The sequence below is a fragment of the Plecotus auritus genome (genome assembly GCF_963455305.1).
Source record: "Plecotus auritus genome assembly, chromosome: 2".
Taxonomy (NCBI): Eukaryota; Metazoa; Chordata; class Mammalia; order Chiroptera; family Vespertilionidae; genus Plecotus; species Plecotus auritus.
The window spans coordinates 31,594,825-31,613,980 of record NC_137771.1 but is presented as its reverse complement, the minus strand read 5'-3'; the positions used below and the strand labels follow the sequence as shown (position 1 = coordinate 31,613,980).

The window sequence follows — 19,156 nt, the reverse complement described above, 5'->3', positions numbered from 1 at the left end:
AAAGCCAATAAGTAAGAAACAATCTCAATTGGAACATCATCACTCAAGCCATCCATCCATCCATCCATCCTGCATATACTGAACATCTCTCAAGAGACTGAGATATAAGGCACTACAGGAAAAAGAGAGAAGAAAAAGATTAGGTTCTCAACCTTAAGGAGCTTACACTCTAGAAGGACTGAAGTCAGCTGGAGCTAACAAACAAACAAACAAACAAACAAACAAAAACCCAATCAACTAACAAACAAAACCTAGGGAAGAACTTGTGAGATCGGAATGGAGTTCCCAAGAGGACTGGGTATCATCTCCAGAGTGGAAGTCAGGTAGCCTAGTTCAGTAGGAAGCTGCAGAGAAATCCTGAAAGGTAGGGAGGGAGTGGAGAAGGTGATGGCAAAGGAAGCCCCAGAGAAGAAGCTGAGGAACTTTCATATCAGTGGTTTCCCTAGGGAAGATATGCATGAAGAACTGGTCATGCATAGTGAACAGTGCTCAGTGAAGCCTGACTCAGGAATCTTTTCCTACACCAGTGGTTGGCAAACTGTGGCTCGCGAGCCACATGCGGCTCTTTGGCCCCTTGAGTGTGGCTCTTCCACAAAATACCACATGCGGGCGTGCACGTACAGTGCGATTGAAACTTTGTGGCCCATGCGCCGAAGTCAGTTTTTGGTTCTCAAAAGAAATTTCAATCATTGTACTGTTGATATTTGGCTCTGTTGACTAATGAGTTTGCCGACCACTGTCCTACACTAAAGGTAAGTGTAGAAATTTGAGAGAGTGGTAGGGCAGCAGTGACTTTGAAACTAGAAGATCTTGAGACCCATCTCTGTTTATTAGCTATGTGACGCTAGAGAAGTCATATCTCTAAGTATCAATTTACTTAACTCTTAAATAACATTAACACTACTCATCTCCTAGAGTTTTGTGAAGAATATGTGATATGTAATGGTATAGAGCCTGATATTTCGTAGGTATTCAATAATTTTTTTTTTTTTAAAGAAGGGGCAGGAATAGAAAAAATACATTTACAAAGTCAATTCCCTCTTTTTGTTTACAAGCCTGGGCATCCACTTTGGGTAGGATAACATTCAGAAGCAGGGCTTCCATCTATGGAAGACAGATCAGAATTCCCTTGAATGTGAGTAACTTTCAAAGTCAAAATTTGTTTGTTATCCATACTATCCTATGTCTAATATAACCTACTCCCAGGTAAATAGCTAAATAGGGATTACAACTTAGTAAATTCCTCTTAAAAGTATACACAAGGTGAAGAATAGGGCCAGACATACCCCTTTCCAGGAAGGATGGATATGGATGAGTTATACCTTTACTAGTGGCCCGGTGCACAAAATTAGTGCACGGGGCGGGGGAGGGGGGATCCCTCAGCCCAGCCTGCACCCTCTCCAATCTGGGACCCCTCGGGGATGTCCGACTGCCAGTAAGTACAACACAGATGAGTAAGAGCCTATAATCTGATAAATAAAATTACTGGGAGGTACTGTTCTGAGGTATTATTACATATTCCCACACATTCTCCTTTGTTTTCTCTTTTTCCTCTCTCCAAGGTAAGTAGCTGGTTCTGCCTTTATTGCTAATGGAGAAAGATTCAACAGAACATTCTGGATGGTGGCTACCTGGGTGTAGACATAGGTAAACATTTATTGAGCTGTACAATTGAGATTTCTGTATTTCACCTGGACATTTGGCTCTTGTGTTTGCATAAACATAAGCAGTGGCTTCTAACCCACAGGTTAGAATCATTCAGGGACACTTAAAATTTACTGTTGGCTGGATACTCTCCAAATCAGCAAAATAAAAATCTATGGAAACTGAACAGAATTGGAACACTAATTTCTGAAGGGGTAGACTTGTTGTTTGGAATATTTTACACACACACACACACACACACACACACACTCCTCAAGTAATTCCCATGAACAGCTATCATTGAAAATCAACACCCAAGAGAATTTAGAGTCCTTGTAAGGAGGCAGAAGAATTCAGGCACGATAAATAGACAATTGTGTTGCTAGAAACAGCAGGAAATGTGGGCCTTCCCTCATGCCCTACAGCAGCCTAAAAAGCCTTGTGATGCCCGTCCCGCCTCCCCGGCCCCCGATGGAACGGGACTTTGTGGGCGGGGCCTGGGGCTGCCCGCCCCGCCTCCCCGGGCTCCTGATGAAACAGGACTTTGCCGGCGGGGCCTGGCGCTGCCCGCCCCACCTCCCTGGGCCCCAATAGACCTGGACCCTGCGGGCGGGGCCTGGCGCTGCTGGCCCCGCCTCCCCAGGCCCCCGATGAACCTGGACTTCGCAGGTTGGGCCTGGTGCTGCCCGCTCCGCCTGCATATGCAAATTTACCCACCATCTTTGTTGGGTTAATTTGCATATCACTCCTGATTGGCTGGTGGCGTAGCAGAGGTACGGTCAATTTACATGTTTATCTATTATTAGGTAAGATTCCTTTCTGGAAAAACCACATTTTTACCTACCTTACTGCCAGGTTTGGGACCCCTCTTCTTTGGGAATTTCAAAGGTTCAGCTGACTTGGATGGGGTAGCGATGGGATGGGGAATTAGGGGCTTGGGTGTCCGGCCCCGCTTCTTTCCTGTTTTACGCCCCCTCTGCCCTGGTTGATGCTCCAAGTCAGTTTTGGTGCTGCTGTGGATGCTGGGCTTCTCAGTGTTCACATCAGATGCAGGATAGGGACTCTTTGGAATCACAACTGTAAGATAAAGACTCATTCTATCACCTCTTCCTCCCACCTGTATTCCCATCCCAGCCAGAGGGGAAAAAAAAGACTTCTTACTTCCACTTGGGTAGTTTTATCCCAAAAAGCTAGTTTCCTGGCATCTGACCTAAATATTAGAAAATCTCAGAAGAGAACTGAAGTTAGATTGGCTAGAATTGGAAGTTTAATTATTTATGGTATATGCAGTAGAAAAATATTAAAAATTTCTCCCCCAGGCATGTAACAGAACCATAGACTCAGAGACAGAATGCCTACAATCTTTTCCTGCTAAGAATGAAGATTAGAGGTTCAGAAGAGGAAATGATGCCTTCCCTAGGTTACACTGTAAGTTGGGATGAGGACTTATGTTTTGAAAGTAGGCTCTTCAACCAAGTCAGGGATTTTCTACATCAATCTTCTTAATGTTTTAATGTGATTATTATTGTGAGGAGTAGTGAAACACATAGAAATATAATACATCTGATAGCATCTCTTCTTACCTTAAACATTTTTGCTCCATATTACCTTTAAGGCAAAGTCCAAATTGTTTATCCTGATATTCAAGGACTTCTGTGACTTTGCTCTCCAGTTATGTCTGATGTCACTTCCTGTCAACTGTACCCCTGTTCTAGACACACTGTTTTCTGAATGCCAAGCCATTTGTATATGTTGATTTCTCTATTCTTCCTGGTCAGACATACATCAATTTTCAGTTTCCAACACCCACCTCCTTAATGAGGCCTTGTTTGACTGCATCCCAACTAAGTTAGTGCCCCCTCTCCCAAAGCATTCTGTAGACATCTATGTTAGAGTACTTTCAATTTTGCTACAATCATTCATCTTCTCCTTAAATAGATAATTCTTCAAGATATCTAATTCTTCCACAAATATTTCTTGAGCACCTACTATAGGTTATGCGCTGTTCTAAAACCTGGGGATAGAACAATGCACAAAACATAGTTTCCATCTTATAGAGCTTACCTTCTAGTGGGGGAGACAAAAAAATAAACTAATAAATATACAATATATTGTTAGGTAAGTGTTATGATCAAAACTAAAGTAAGGTAATGAGATAGAAGGGTGAGGAAAGTCCTCTCTGAAGAGATGACATTTGTAGAGCTCCAAAATGAAATAAAGGCAAAGCCTTATGAAGATCTGAGGAAAGAGCCGTACAAGTAGAGAGCACATAACAAGTGCAAAGATTCTGAGATGGGAACATGTTAGCGTGTTTGAGAATTGGAAAGGTCAGTATATAATTGGAACTGAGTGAGCAAAGGGAAGAGAGGAGGGAGAATAGGTTAGAAAGGGAGTAGTAATAAGATCATGTGGGACTTTGTAGACTGCAAAAGTGAACCTGAACTTATTTTAAGTATGAAGGGAAGCAATTGGAGAATTCTCAGCACAGGAGTGACAGAATATACTTAAAAGGAACACTGGCTGCTCAGGGAGGGGGTGGAGCAGGATTAGAACTACAGAGACTAGTTACAAAACTCATTATAGTGAATATGTAGAAGGTAATGTTTCTTATGTTTCTAGGTAGAATGTAATAGATTATGACAGTGCAGCGTGGCTGATGCAACAACTTGTAAAAGTCAGATAAATTATTGTAAATAATACTGCAGAACTGTAGAAATCATGAAGATTAGATGAACTGGAATTCCAGACCTGGGTGGGAAGGGCTTCTGAGGTAGCTGACACTGTTTTCTTTCTTGAGGGCATTTGCCAATTTGGGGCATGAATTCTGGGTCAGGAGCTCGATTGGAGGAAAGAGAAATCAGAGAGGTTGGTATGACGGGTTGGAACTTGAGGAGCTCCATGTGTGTGGCCAACTTTCCCCATGGCACATTTGCTGAGTTCTGAGCCTGTATACTAGAGACATGAAGCAAGGATGAGTGTTTCTAAGATGTAGAATAAAATCTCCCATAATCTCGAGGTTTTAGGAGACAAGGTCCCACTAGAAGGAGGAGCTCTATCTCAAACACATAGCTGATTTTCTCTTCAAGATTTTAAAATTTTAAGAAAAGTGAGAGGTCAAAGAACTAAGCTCTAAATTTCTCAAGGGTATGACAAGTTCTTGTAGTTTTTCAGGGATAAGGAGATGGAGATCTATTAAGTTCTCAATCAAGAACCTATGAAGGCCCATATCCAAGGAACAGGGATATTTTCACTGAGTATAGAACTCTAGGTTGGCTGTTTATATATTTTAGTCAATCTAGAGTTCTATACCCAGTAAAAATATCCTCCAAAATTGAAGGTGAAATAACATTTTCAGACAAATCAAAGCTGAGAGAATTTGTTACCAGCAGACCTAACCTACAAAAAGTAAAAAGGAAATTCTTCAGGCTGAAGGAAAGTAATCCCAGATGGAAGGATGGAACTTCAGGAAGGAATAAAGAGCATAAGAAAGGGTAAATATGTGTGTAGATACAAAAAGACTATTGACTCTTTTAGCAAGAATTAAATATACGTATATACTGTATATATTATGACAGCAATAGCACAAAGGATGAAAGTGGGGATTAAAGGGATCCAAACTTTGTTAAGAATTTTGCATTATTTTGGGAGTGCTTAGAACACACATTTAAGGTAGACTTTAATAAGTCCAGGATACATATTGGCATAGGGTAACTAATTAAAGACTTATACAAGAATGTATCACTAAAAGCCAAGGAGAGAAATATGGAATAATAAAATATGCTTGTTTAATCCAAAAGAAGGCAAGAAAAAAGGAATAAAGAAATGAGAAATAACTTAGACAAAGAGAAAAAAACAAAATGCAAAATGATAGACTTAAATCCAAATAAATAATTACATTAAATACAAGTTGATTAAGTAAAATAGGAAAAAATTAACATGCCAAACCAACAAAACTCCAGAACCTAATTATATGTTTATAAGAGGACCTTGAAATATAAGGACACTTTAAATATGACATAGGAATATAAAAACAAACAGATGGAAAAATATATACCATGTAAACATTAACCAAAAGAGAGCTCATGTGGCTAAATTATTACCAGGCAAGATAATCTTTAAGGCAAGAAGTATGATGACTAAAAAGGGGTATTTCATCAAGATAAAATATAGTTATGTGCTGCTTTACAATGGGGATACTTCTGAGAAATGTGTTGTTAGGCGATTTCATTGCTGTGCAAACATCACAGAGGTATTTACACAGACCTAAATGGTATGGCCTAGTACACACCTAGGCTATATGGTATAGCCTATTGCTTCTAGGCTACAAGCCTGTAAGTAACTGTAACACAATGATATTCGTATATCTAAACAAATCTAAAAAATGAGTAATACATGAGTAATGAACTGTGTTATGATGTTACGAAGGTTATGATATCACTAGGTGACAGGAATTTTTCAGCTCCATTATAACCTTATGGGACCACCTTTGTATATGCAATCTGTTGTTGGTTTAAAACATCATCATGTGGCTCGTGACTGTAGTCAATTCAGAAGAAAGCTATAATAACCCTAAATTTCCATGTACATAATAACACAAAATATATAAAGCAAAAGTTTAGAGAACTAAAAAGAGAAATAGAAAATTCCCTAATTATGATTTGGAGATTTTAACCTCTCAGTATCTGATAGGTCAAGAAAGTGAAAAAAAAAAATCAATGAAGATAGAAAAGATTTGAATAATACAAGTAACCAACCAATAATATAAATAACTAAATAACCAATCAACCAGACACATATAGGACACTATACCCAATAAATGTAAAATATACATTCTTTTCATTGCTTATGGAATATGTGGGGCAAAAAAGCAATCCTCAATAAAGTTCAAAGAATTGAAATAATACAGAATATGTTATCTAATCACAATGAAAATTAAATAGAAATCAAAACCAGAAAATTAATAAGGAAAGCCCAAAATGCTAAGAAATTAATAGACATATACTTGTAAATAACTCATATATCTAATAAATTAAAATATCAACAAAATTTTGGAACTTAAAATTCATAAACATATGACAGATCCAAATGTGTGAGATTTACTGAAGGCAGTGCTCAGAAATAATTTTATAGCTTTAAATGTTTATATTAGAAGAAAGGTTAAATATCAATGATCTAATCTTGTATTTCAAAACTAGAAAAAGAATAGCAAATTAAATTCAAAGAAACTAAATATAAGAAATAAGTCAATGAAGAGTGAATAAGTCAATGAAAAAAGAAAGCAGACATATAATAAAGAAAATTTAAAAAGTCAAAGGTTGGTTCTTTGAAATTATAATTCTTCAAGAAACCTGATTAAGAAATAAAGAAAACACAATCACCCTAGCTGGTTTGGCTCAGTGGATAGAGCATCGGCTTCCGGACTGAAGGATCCCAGGTTCAGTTCTGGTCAGGGGCACATGCCTAGGTTGTGGGCTCGATCCCATAGGAGGCAGCCAATTGCAGATTCTCTCTCATCATTGATGTTTCTATCTCTCTCTCCTCTCCCCCTTCCTCTCTGAAAAAATAAAAATGTATGGAGAAAATAAAAGAAAACACAATCTATGAACATCAAGAATAAAAGAGATCCTTCAGACATTAAGAAAATAAATATATAAATAAATTTTATAAATACATTTGAAATTTTATATTAAATGGCCAATTTCCTTGAAAAAATACAACTAATACCAAAACCAGGTTAAGACAACACAAAGAAAGAGAATTACAGGCCAATATCCCTCATGAGCATAGATGTCAAAATCCTCAACAAAATTCTAGCAAATCAGATCCAGCAGTACATCAGAAAGATCATACACCATGACCAAGTAGGATTTATCCCGGGGATGCAAGGATGGTACAATATCCACAAATCAATAAACGTGATACATCACATAAACAAATTGAGAGATAAAAACCAGTCATATCAATTGATGCAGAAAAATCATTTGACAACATCCAAAACCCTTTCTTGATAAAAACTCTCAGCAAAGTGGGAATAGAGGGATCATACCTCAACATAATAAAAGCCTTATATGACAAACCTACAGCCAACATCATACTCAATGGGCAAAAACTAAAACCATTTCCCCTAAGAACAGAAACAAGACAGGGATGCCCACTCTCACCACTCCTGTTTAACATAGTACTGGAAGCGCTAGCAATAAGAAATAAGAAATTAGAAGAATAAATAAAAGGTATCCAAATTGGAAAAGAAGATGTAAAACTATCATTATTCACAGATGACATGATACTGTACATAGAAAACCCTAAAGACGCCATCAAAAAATTATTAGACTTAATAAATGAATTCGGCAATGTAGCAGGATAAAAAATTAACGCCAATAAATCTGTAGCATTTTTATACAACACTAGTGAACTTACAGAAAGAGAGATTAAAAAAAAATCTCATTTACCATTGCACCAAAAAAATTAAAATACCTAGGAATAAACTTAACTAAGGAGGTAAAAGACCTGTACTCAGAAAATGACAGGACATTTATAAAAGAGATAAAGGAAGACATAAACAGATGGAATAACATACTGTGTTCACGGATTGGTAGAATCCACATCATTAAAATGTCCATACTACCCAAAGCAATCTATAGATTCAATGCACTCCCCATTAAAATACCAACGGTATATTTCACAGACCTAGAAAGAACTCTCCAAAAATTCATCTGGAATAAAAAAAGACTCCGAATAGCTGCAGCAATTCTGAGAAAGAAGAACAAAGTAGGAGGGATCTCAATACCAGATATCAAGCTGTAATTACAAAGCCACTGTTCTCCAAACTGCCTGGTACTGGCACAAGAATAGACATATAGACCAATGAAATAGAACAGAGCACCCAGAAATCGACCCAAACCACACTATGCTCAATTAATATTTGACAAAGGAGGCATGAGCATACAATGGAGTCAAGACAGTCTCTTTAATAAATGGTGTTGGGAAAATTGGATTGATACATGCAAAAAAATGAAATTAGACCACCAACTTACACCATACACAAAAATAAACTCAAAATGGATAAAGGACTTAAATGTAAGATGGGAAACCATAAAAATCTTAGAGGAATCCACAGGCAGCAAAATCTCAGACATATGCCGAAGCAACATCTTCACCGATACAGCTCCTAGGGCAATGAAAACTAAAGAGAAAATAAACAAATGGGACTACATCAAAATAAAAAACTTCTGCACAGTGAAAGAAACCATCAACAAAACAACAAGAAAGCCCACTGCATGGGAGAACATATTTGCCAATGTTATCTCCGGTAAGGGTTTAAACCCCAACATTTACAGGGAACTCATACAACTTAACAAAAGGAAGATAAACAACCCAATCAAAAAAATGGGCAATGGACCTAGATCAGCCATGGGCAAACTACGGCCCGTGGGCCGGATCCGGCCCGTTCGGCTGTTCTATCCGGCCTGCGGAGCCGAAAGAGCGGAGGGTTCTCTTGCTCTCCCCTCCGCTCCTTCACCAGCAGCAGTGTTAACATGGCAACTTCGGGAATCACGGCCACAGCTCCTTCTTCTGAGTGGGCGGATTTATATCCGCCCATTCAGTAGAAGGAACAACCTCTCAATCTTCCAGAGGCTCCTTGTAATGCCCGCGGACGCGTCCCCCGACATCACCCTGGGAATGCGTAGACACGTTATCATGGTGATGTAGGGAGACACGCCCTTGGAGAGCACAGTATCAGAGCCCTTCTGAGGTAAGATTAAGAGCTCTACTCAAACACAATTTTTTCCTGTTCCCACATTCTGTACATCACAATGACTTGTTAATAAAACAATAGACTTTCAGCTTTTAGGGCTTGTATCCACTGCAGTTTTTTTTCCCACTGCGGATGCGCGCAGCAGGGAAAAAGACACACAGAGGACATGTCACACTAGCCATGCTGAGGCTGCATTTTTTTGCTGATACGGATGCGGTATCAGTAACGCTACCGTGGCCACTAACCGCATTTACTGTTTACACATTTTGTTCTTTTCTATTTGTTTTAGTTTTAAATTATTTTATTATATTTAAGTTTAATTTGAAAGGCTTTTGTACCTTTCCTTTGTTAGGCAATTTTATTTTGCCTTTGCCATCTTCAATATAAGGTATGTTATTGTGCTATGATTCCTCCATTTTTTGAAGTTTCAAATTATAATAATTAGTGTTTACATTCTTCTTGTTAAAATGTTTGAAATGAATGAAACTATTGAAATAAAAAAAAAAGACCGTACCCTTTTATGTAATGATGTTTACTTTGAATTTATATTAGTTCACACAAACACTCCATCCATGCTTTTGTTCCGGCCCTCCGGTCCAGTTTAAGAACCCATTGTGGCCCTCGAGTCAAAAAGTTTGCCCACCCCTGACCTAGATAGATACTTTTCGAAAGAGGACATAAGGAAGGCCAAGAGACATATGAAAACATGCTCAAAGTCACTAATCATCTGAGAGATGCAAATTAAAACAACAATGAGGTACCATCTCACACCTGTCAGAATCCTATCATCAACAAATCAACAAATGACAAGTGCTGGCAAGGATGCGGAGAAAAAGGAACCCTCGTGCAGACTGCTGGAGAACAGTATGGAGTTTCCTCAAAAAACTAAAAATGGAACTCCCATTTGACCCAGTGATCCCACTTCTAGGAATATATCCCAAGAAACTAGAAACACCAATCAGAAAGGATACATGCACCCCTATGTTCATAGAAGTACAATTTACAATAGCTAAGATTTGGAAACAGCCTAAGTGCCCATCAGCAGATGAGTGGATTAAAAAACTGTGGTACATCTACACAATGGAATACTACGCTGCTGTAAAAAGGAAGGAACTCCTACCATTTGCAACAGCATGGATGGACCTGGAGAGCATTATGCTAAGCAAAATAAGTCAGTCAGAGAAAGATAAATATCACATGATCTCACTCCTTTGTGGAATATAATGAACAACATAAACTGATGAACAAAAATGGATTCAGAGACAGAGAAGCATCGATCAGACTGTCAAACCTCAGAGGGAAGGTAGAGGAGGGTGGGGGTAAGGGGGAGAGATAAACTAAAGGACTTGTATGCATGCATATAAGCCTAACCAATGGACACAGACAACAGGGGGGTGAGGGCATGAGCATTGGGGGAGGGGGGAAGTGGGGGGGACAATGGGGGGACAAGGACACATATGTAATACCTTAATCAATAAAGAAAAAATACAACTAAATGGACATAAAAAACAGAATATGAAAAGCTCTATAAATAATTTAAAAGTTGAAATTGCAATTAAAAACCTTTCTGCATATAAAATCCCAGGCACAGATTGCTTCACTGGTGAATTCTAGCAAATGTTTAAAGAAGAAATCTTAACAAATTGTACAAAACCTCTTTAGACAGAGGAAGAGGTAATGCTACCCAATCCATTTTATGAGGCCAACTTAACCCTGGTACCAAAACATGATAAAGATATTACAAGAAAATAAAACTACAGACTAATATCCTCATGATCATAGATTAAAAATCCTTAACAAAATATCAGCAACTCGAATACAGCAATATATTAAAGGACAACATATCATGACTAAGTGGGGTTTATCCCAGGAATACAAAGGTGTTTAATAATAGAAAAAAATGAACTCACTACAGTAACAAAATAAAGAAGAAAACATTATCTCAATAAATGCCGAAAAGCTTTTGACAAAATTCAACACCCATTTATGATAAAAATTATCAGCAAACTAGGAATAGAAGGGAATTTCTTTATAGAAAAGGACATCTATTAAAAAAAAAATCTACAGCCAAGAGCAAAGTTAATGGTGAAATACTGAAGACTTTCTTTACTGAATTATGGAACAACAACAACAACAAAATACCCACTATCACCACTTCTATTCAACATTGCACTGGAAGCCAACATAATAAGAAAAAGAAATAAAAGCTACAAATGTAGCAGTATTTGCACATAAAAATATTTTTTACATAAACTGCATCCCCTCCCATTTATAAAATCTATTACATTAAAAAATTAAAATTTGAAAGGTCATGAAATACAATTCAATATACAAAAATCTAAGTATTTCATCTTGATATTATTATAAACAGGGTTTTTCCTTCCATCACACCCTTTAACTGGCTATTATTTTTTGTGTATATGACAGCTATTGAGTTGTGCATGCTAGCTATATATCTTATTACATTGCTAAATTCTTTTACTGTTCAAGCTAGCTTTATTATAGATTCTCTAGAGAAATATAATTTGAGCCATATCTGAATACTTCATTAAAATTTTCTAGTGGTCACATTTAAAAAAGTAAAAAAAAACATAAAAAATTAATTTTAATAGTATCTTTTAATTCATAATTATCTCTAGCCCTTACCTATCAGATCATAAGAATCTGTCTAAAACACAAACACAATAATGTTACTCCATTGGCTAAAACACTTCAATGATTTCTTTCTGGTAAGTCCCTCTGAACAGGCACTGCTTATTATATTATCTTGTCTGACTATATGCCCTGTGTTTCGGATTTCAGAATCATTTTTTTCCTTAGCTTGTGCCTTTTACTTGATAGTCTAGGCATCCTTCAGCAAATCTGTAAAAGCCTTCCCCAACTTTCCCTCTTTTCACCTATTCAATTTGTATGGTATTATTTTGAACTTTATTTCTGGGTAACTTTTTTAAAAATTATTTTTATTGATTTTAGAGAGGAAGGATGAGGGATAGAGAGAGATAGAAACATCAATGATGAGAGAGAATCATTGATAAGCTACCTCCTGCACGCCCCCTACTGGGGATCGAGCCTGCAACCCAGGCATGTGCCCTTTGCCGGAATCTAACCTTCAGTCCACAGGCCCCTTCAGTCCACAGGCCGACGCTCTATCCACTGAGCCAAACTGGCTAGGGCTGGGTAACTCTTAATAAAGATAATCTAATAATTACTCAAAATTAATGTAGAGTTAAAAAAATTAATACTTCTTTGTTTTGATGCCATTGTGGGTTAGCTCTTGCCAAGTCAGTTAAGATGAGAATATTATTTTATTTTATTTATGTTATTCTAATATATAAAAAGCCAGGGGCCGTCATGACCGAAACAACTGGACAGATGACCGAACACAGGCTGCATGGGGTGACCAGGCCAGCAGGGGGGGGCAGTTGGGGGTGACCAGGCCGGCGGGGGAGGAGGGCAGTTGGGGGCGACCAGGCTGGCAGGAGGGGACAGTTGGGGGCAACCAGGCAGGCAGGGGGGGCAGTTAGGGGTGATCAGGCCGGCAGGCAGGCAGGCAGGCGAGCGGTTAGGAGCCAGCAGTCCCGGATTGTGAGAGGGATGTCCTACTGCCGGTTTAGGCCCGATCCCTGGGATTGGGCCTAAACTGGCAGTCGGACATCCCCTGAGGGGTCCCGGATTGGAGAGCGTGCAGGCTGGGCTGAGGGGACCCCCCCCACACACACCATGCACGAATTTTGTGCACCGGGCCTCTAGTGTTAACATAATTCTAAATACACATACACACACACACACACACATTAAAGAAAAAAGTGTGGTGATGCACTGTCACTAAAAAGTACAAGTAACCAAAAAGAGGTGCCATAAGCCCCTATCCAAATAGACTTCCAGGTGTTATAAAGCAGAGAGAGACTACCAGTAGCTATACAGAAATGTAACAAAGGACAAAGAAACTGGCACATTCTCAAAATACCCTGAGGTGAGGTAAGGAGTCCTACCCAGTGCCCCTAGATGGCTTTTCCAATTCCTTTTATTTCCATGAAAATTAAATTTCCTAGGAATATCTCAATTGGCATAGTTGGTTGTACACCCACATATACAGGTGGCCTTACTCAATTATGAATGCCTTTCTCTGTGAGAGCTATAGTACTATATTTTCTATGGCTAAACAGCTGGTAGTGACTGGCCTAGAAAACTGACTGACTTCTCTTGTCCAGATGTGCTATCTCCCACTCTTAATCCTTCTCATTCTACTTCCAATACACATTTCAAACTCATCCCAATCCTGCCAGGTAAAAAAGGGCCCAGGAGTTTCTGGTAGATTTCACTATGCATTTCCAAAATCACTGATGGAAACTCTTCCCATGAGAATCACATTTCACAATTCTCAAAGTACTTTAACATTCATTATCTTACTCAATATTCCTCACAATTATCTTAGACTTATTTACCTAATGGTTATCTCTAAACTTTCTTTGAGGCATAGAAAAGTGAAGTGTGTTACAGTAGAAAGAACATGAATTCTGAAGTCAGAAACCCATGGAGCTGGGTTCAGGTCCTTGAAAATCACTTAACCTTTTGAATTATGGGTTATTATGATGTTTAACATATTTTATGACCTACATTCTTTTCCATGGAAAGTTCTAATAAGACTAGCTGTACAGTATACTGCAATTATTGACTATGTGAATGTAACTGAATTCATTCCTAAGGAAGGCTTCCATTTTTCTATAGATCAGATGCTATATAATTGCTACTGATTTGAATGAAGAAAAGTTATGGGGAAAGAGGGAGGACCCTTTTATTTGATGAAACCTTTTACTGAGGAAAATACTTGGTTTATCACTACCTGGGTATTATGATAAGAGAAATTATAAAAGCACTTTCCAAATCTTGTGAATTACCATTCCTACCCCTAAGTAGCAGAATACAAAAACTACCAGAAAATCCCCTTACCTAACATGGCCATTATGTCCAGAAGTTCAGCTTGTGCTGAGACTAAATAAGGGGTAGCATGTACTGTGACCACTGAGAATATAAACATAGAAAAGAATACAACACTTATCTTCAACAGTTAGGTCACAGTATAATTCCCTTCTAAGGGAAGTGAGAGTGCCTCTCCATTCTACACTAGTTAGGCCATCACTGATGTGTAGAGTTCACTCTAGGCACAACACTGTAAATTGAAATGGATCAAGAAGAGAGTCCAAGCTGATGAGCTTATAAACTATCCAATTTCAGAAATATCTAAAGAAAAAAAATATTTGGAGAAACAAGAGTATCAAGAGCTATCTGAAAAGGTTTCATATGAAACAAGAAACAAATCTGAGTCCTGGTTGGGTGTTTTCCTGAGCACTAAAGGTTTGCCTGTTGGATTCCAGGTCAGGGCACATGCCTGGGTTGCCAGCTCCATCCCCAGTAGGGGGCATACAGGAGGTAGTGGATCAATGTTTCACTCTCAAATCTATGTTTTTCTTTCTTTCTCTCCTTTCCTCTCTAACAATCAATAAAAATTCAAAAGAGCTCTAGCTGGTTTGGCTCAGTAGATAGAGCATCGGCCTGAGGACTGAAGGGTCCCGGGTTTGATTCCGGTCAAGGGCACATGCCCAGGTGGTGGGCTCAATCCCCAGTGGGGAGCGTGCAGGAGGCAGCTAATCAATGATTCTTTCTCTCGCCTTTCAATAAAAATATATTTTAAAAAATCAAAAGAAAAAAAACAAAAACAAAATTTGAGCCAATGGAAAGATACTTGGGGAAAGCAGATTTCAGCTCAAAATAAAAAAAGAAAAAGAATATTTTTAGCCATTAAGGTTATCATAAGCAGAAGGAAGGTGCTCCTTTGAGAGGTTATAATCTCCTTGGCTCTGGAAGAATTTGAGGGATAGATGAGTTTTTTTTAGGGGATGGTCTTAAGGTGAGTCCTGAGTCAGATGGGAAGTTGAATTTGATGACTTCTGACCCCAAGATTTCAACATTCTATGGCTTTTTACCTTCCTGACATCTCATATTTAATATTAAGACAACTGGCTGAATCTTAACCAAAATAACTTCTAGATGGGATATAACATAGTAAAGGGTGACGCTGAAATCTTTACATATTGGGAAGATGTTAAGCTCATGTTGGTAGATAGAAGTTTTCCAAAATTCTAATTTGTGCCTGAAAGTTTAAATTTACCATTCACAACAAATGTTTATAGGCTGTCTTCCTTGAAGTGCACAGCTCACTTAATTTTGGAGAAAGTGTCTGCCAAATATCCAAGTCAGTTGTTTTTTTAAGTAAAGATGATGTTCCATGAAAAAAAGTGGCACTTCAGCTTGCAACTCAAACAATCAATAGTGGGGGTTGCCAGAGGGAAGGGGGTGGGGGTGAAAAGGGTCCTAATATATGGTGACAGAGAATATTTGATTTTGGGTGGTGGGCACACACAGTGCAATATACAGATCTTATAACATAGAAACCCACAACTGAAACCTATAAGTTTCACCCCAATAAATTTAATAAATATATTTTAAAAAATAATCAAACAAGTTCTTTTTCTGAGACAACCATTACACTTGGATATGTTAAAGATAAAACTGAACTCACAGAGGTTAAAAAACTTGCCAAAGAACACATAGCTAAAGCTAGGATTTGAATCTGGATCTTTTAGTCTCCGAAATCCATGCTCTTTCCACTATATTACCCTGAAAGCAATTACAAAACAGGAACATATCCTCGAGTAAAAAAAGGAAGATAAAAAGCCAAACATGCCTAATTATAATAATGAAGGACATCAGGGTACTGCTGATTTCTAGGTTTCTCCAATAATCCTTAGTTAGGAGCCTTAGTTGCTGAAAAGAATTCTTTATCAGATCTCTCTTCTCTGCAGCAAGAATACTGTATATGGAACTGGAAACAGATTCATAAAATGTAAGTAAGCCCAGCTTGTATGTGTGTGTATCTGTATCTGCATGACATAGAACACAAACCATGTAAAAGAAAAAAAGAACAAGGGGAAATCCATTTAGTTTATCAGTTTCTGGACTGGGATCTTGTTTTCATTCACAGCAGTGTATCATTGGTCTTGGCATAGTAATTTAGAGGATGTGTTCTTTATTAGCTTTGCTCAACTTGGCTGGGTTCAGCTATGTGCTGCCAGCTGGGCTGATGCCAAGGCTGAAACTCCATTCCCCTAAATTCCAGTTCATCTGATAAAGCATGGGTTGCCTTCTGCTCCTGTCTAACTCAGTTAACACTTGCAGTTCTCTACATCTAGCTCCTTCTTTCCCTCTTGACCCTTATTCATACAGCATGAATAGAGCACCTCTGCAATTATAAAGACATTTCATGTTTTCCCGGTGTCTTCTTAAACTGATAAATCTATACAGACTGGAGAAAAACAGAAGGATAATAAAATCATGCATGATGGGACCATAAGCCAACTTCAAAAACCTCAAATTACTGCAACTCAAAGGGGTGACCAACTAGCTGTCTAGGGCAATAGCTAAGAGGATCCAAGCAATTTTAGCAAGTGGATGGCTATGTCTTCTCAGATGCCTAAGCTACTCAGGGAGGTGGCATGAAAGCACATTGTGAGGAAGCACCTGCTAGTCAGCCACAGTCAAATGAATACAGTCAGCTTTCTGTAGCATAAGACAATGAATCTTAAAATCTTACAAACTCCTGCCTTTTTTGCCATATCACCCACCCTTATGATCTTGTTTTTCTTTGCTTTATTTAAGAATTTGCCAAGTTTCCCTCATCTTCTTGACATACATGAATATTTGTTTTGTTTTTTTTCTAGTCATTATTGATATTCAGAAATTCTCATTTATAACTATAACTAGAGGCCCAGTGCACGAATTCATGCACCAGTGGGGTCCCTTGGTATGGCCTGTGGGATTGGGCTGCAACCGGCTCTCCAACACCCCCAGAGGGGTCCCGGATTAAGAGAGGGCACAAGCCAGGCCAGGGGACCCCACAATCAGGGCCGGGGAGGGACACAGGAGGTTGGCCAGCCAGGGAGGGACTGCAGGAGGGCTCCAGGGCATGTCCAGCCCATCTCGCTCAGTCCCAATTGCTGGACTCCAGCAGCAAGCTAACCTACCGGTTGAAGTGTCTGCCCCCCTGGTGGTCAGTGCACGTCATAGCGAGCAGTTGAGTGCCCTTAGCATATCATTAGCATATTACGCTTTGATTGGTTGAACGGACAACTGGACGACCAGACACTTAGCATATTAGGCTTTTATTACATAGGGTATTTCCTCAAAAATCATACACTTATTTAAAATGGAGGACTTTGCAAGTTGATATGTATTGGTACTGGCGTAAAGTTGGTGTTATAATAAGAGCTTGCCAAAGAAAACTACATGGATCTAAGTATTCCCAAGAAAGCAACAGGTGTGGTCGGTCAAATATATGAACTGCCTAAGTTACTCCTCGCTATTCCAGGAAGTTTGAGAGATGCCAATTGTTTCATTACATATGCCAAAAAACTGCTGCCATTCTCAGGTATCTGTGTTTAGTGAAGGCAGGAAAGAGAACTGTAAACTCTAAAGGGTCAGCTTAAGGAAGCTGGAAGGGAGGCATGGAACAGGATTTTTCTGTCCCTTGGGAAGATATAATTAGAATCAGTAAGAGAACCCAGATCCCCTGTTTCATAATCTAGTGCCACTCATTTTAATTTCTCATATTCCTATTTCTATTTGTGTACAACAGGCATACAATAAGAGGAAAACCAGTAATAGGAGTTCTGGTTCACTGCACAAACCTCATCTCATATATTTTTCCTGACCAAAATAGAGTACTTAAAATGCCTCTGTGTATGTAGTTCCCTTTTCCTAGATGTCTAGGCATCTTAATTCAGATAAAACTAACATACAGTAGACATCCACTATGTGCTACATGGTGCTATGCATTTGCACACCCATTTTTATTTAAATCACTCAATCTGGAAAGAAGGCACTTCTTTATCACCTACACTGAGCCTAACACTGCTAACACAAGGTTGCTCTACAATTGTTGGATAGATAGATGGATAAAGGCCAGAGTTTTCAGATGTGATTAGAGTACAAGGCCAGAACTGAAATAAGGACAGAGATATTAGTGAGTGTTGTATGTGTGTGTGTGTGTGTGTGTGGGAGGGGGGGTCTGGAACTAATATATCTGAGAAGATAAAAGGAAAAGTAGCCAAGTGGCTGCCCTTATTAAAATTCCAAAAATTTGTTTCACTTATTACCCAATGTGCCCACACTTTTTCTCACATGGTTAGTGAAACACATCTTCTCAGGAGACAAGAGGGGCATATTGGGTGCCAGAGTTTCCTGTAGATAGGACACTGTCCTGCTTGTTGTAGAAAAAGAAGTTGGGTAGAAGGGAAGGGGATAGTTCAGGTGTAGAGGTACACAAATGTTTAGTGACAGAGAGGTGGGTGAATGTGGGCTTGGAGATGAGCCTCTCTGATATGTGTCCCTTGTCACTCTTATTTTTGGCTATAAGGTTTCCATAATTTGAAAAATAAAGTATTAGTTTAAATAATTTAATCCATTATTAAAACTGCAGTAGCATTCTCACTTTTACAATTAAGTGAATATTAACTTTAGGTGATAATGAATAGAAATGAAATCAGAAAATATAGCATGGTATATTTCACTCAGCAATTATTATTGAATAACCATGTCCCAAATGCTAGGAATATAAATATGAAGTTAATAAACTAGTTCATTTAATAAGGATGCAGGTAGAAATAAATCCTAACTTCCTAGACATAGCAGAAAGAAGAA

General features: G+C 38.5%; 1 protein-coding gene across 15 annotated transcripts in view; it reads right to left on the bottom strand.

Annotated features, from left to right (window-relative positions):
• SCMH1 (Scm polycomb group protein homolog 1) overlaps positions 1-19,156 on the bottom strand; it is a 136,052-nt gene that overhangs the window by 26,063 nt on the left and 90,833 nt on the right. For 14 of the 15 annotated variants that reach the window (XM_080653461.1, XM_080653462.1, XM_080653465.1 and 11 more), the window contains one exon: positions 2,489-2,721. The exons of the other annotated variant lie outside the window; for it this stretch is intronic. In XM_080653461.1, the coding sequence (XP_080509587.1) occupies positions 2,489-2,721 (233 nt within the window). The remainder of the gene's footprint in view (positions 1-2,488; positions 2,722-19,156) is intronic. 15 annotated transcript variants of the gene reach the window in all.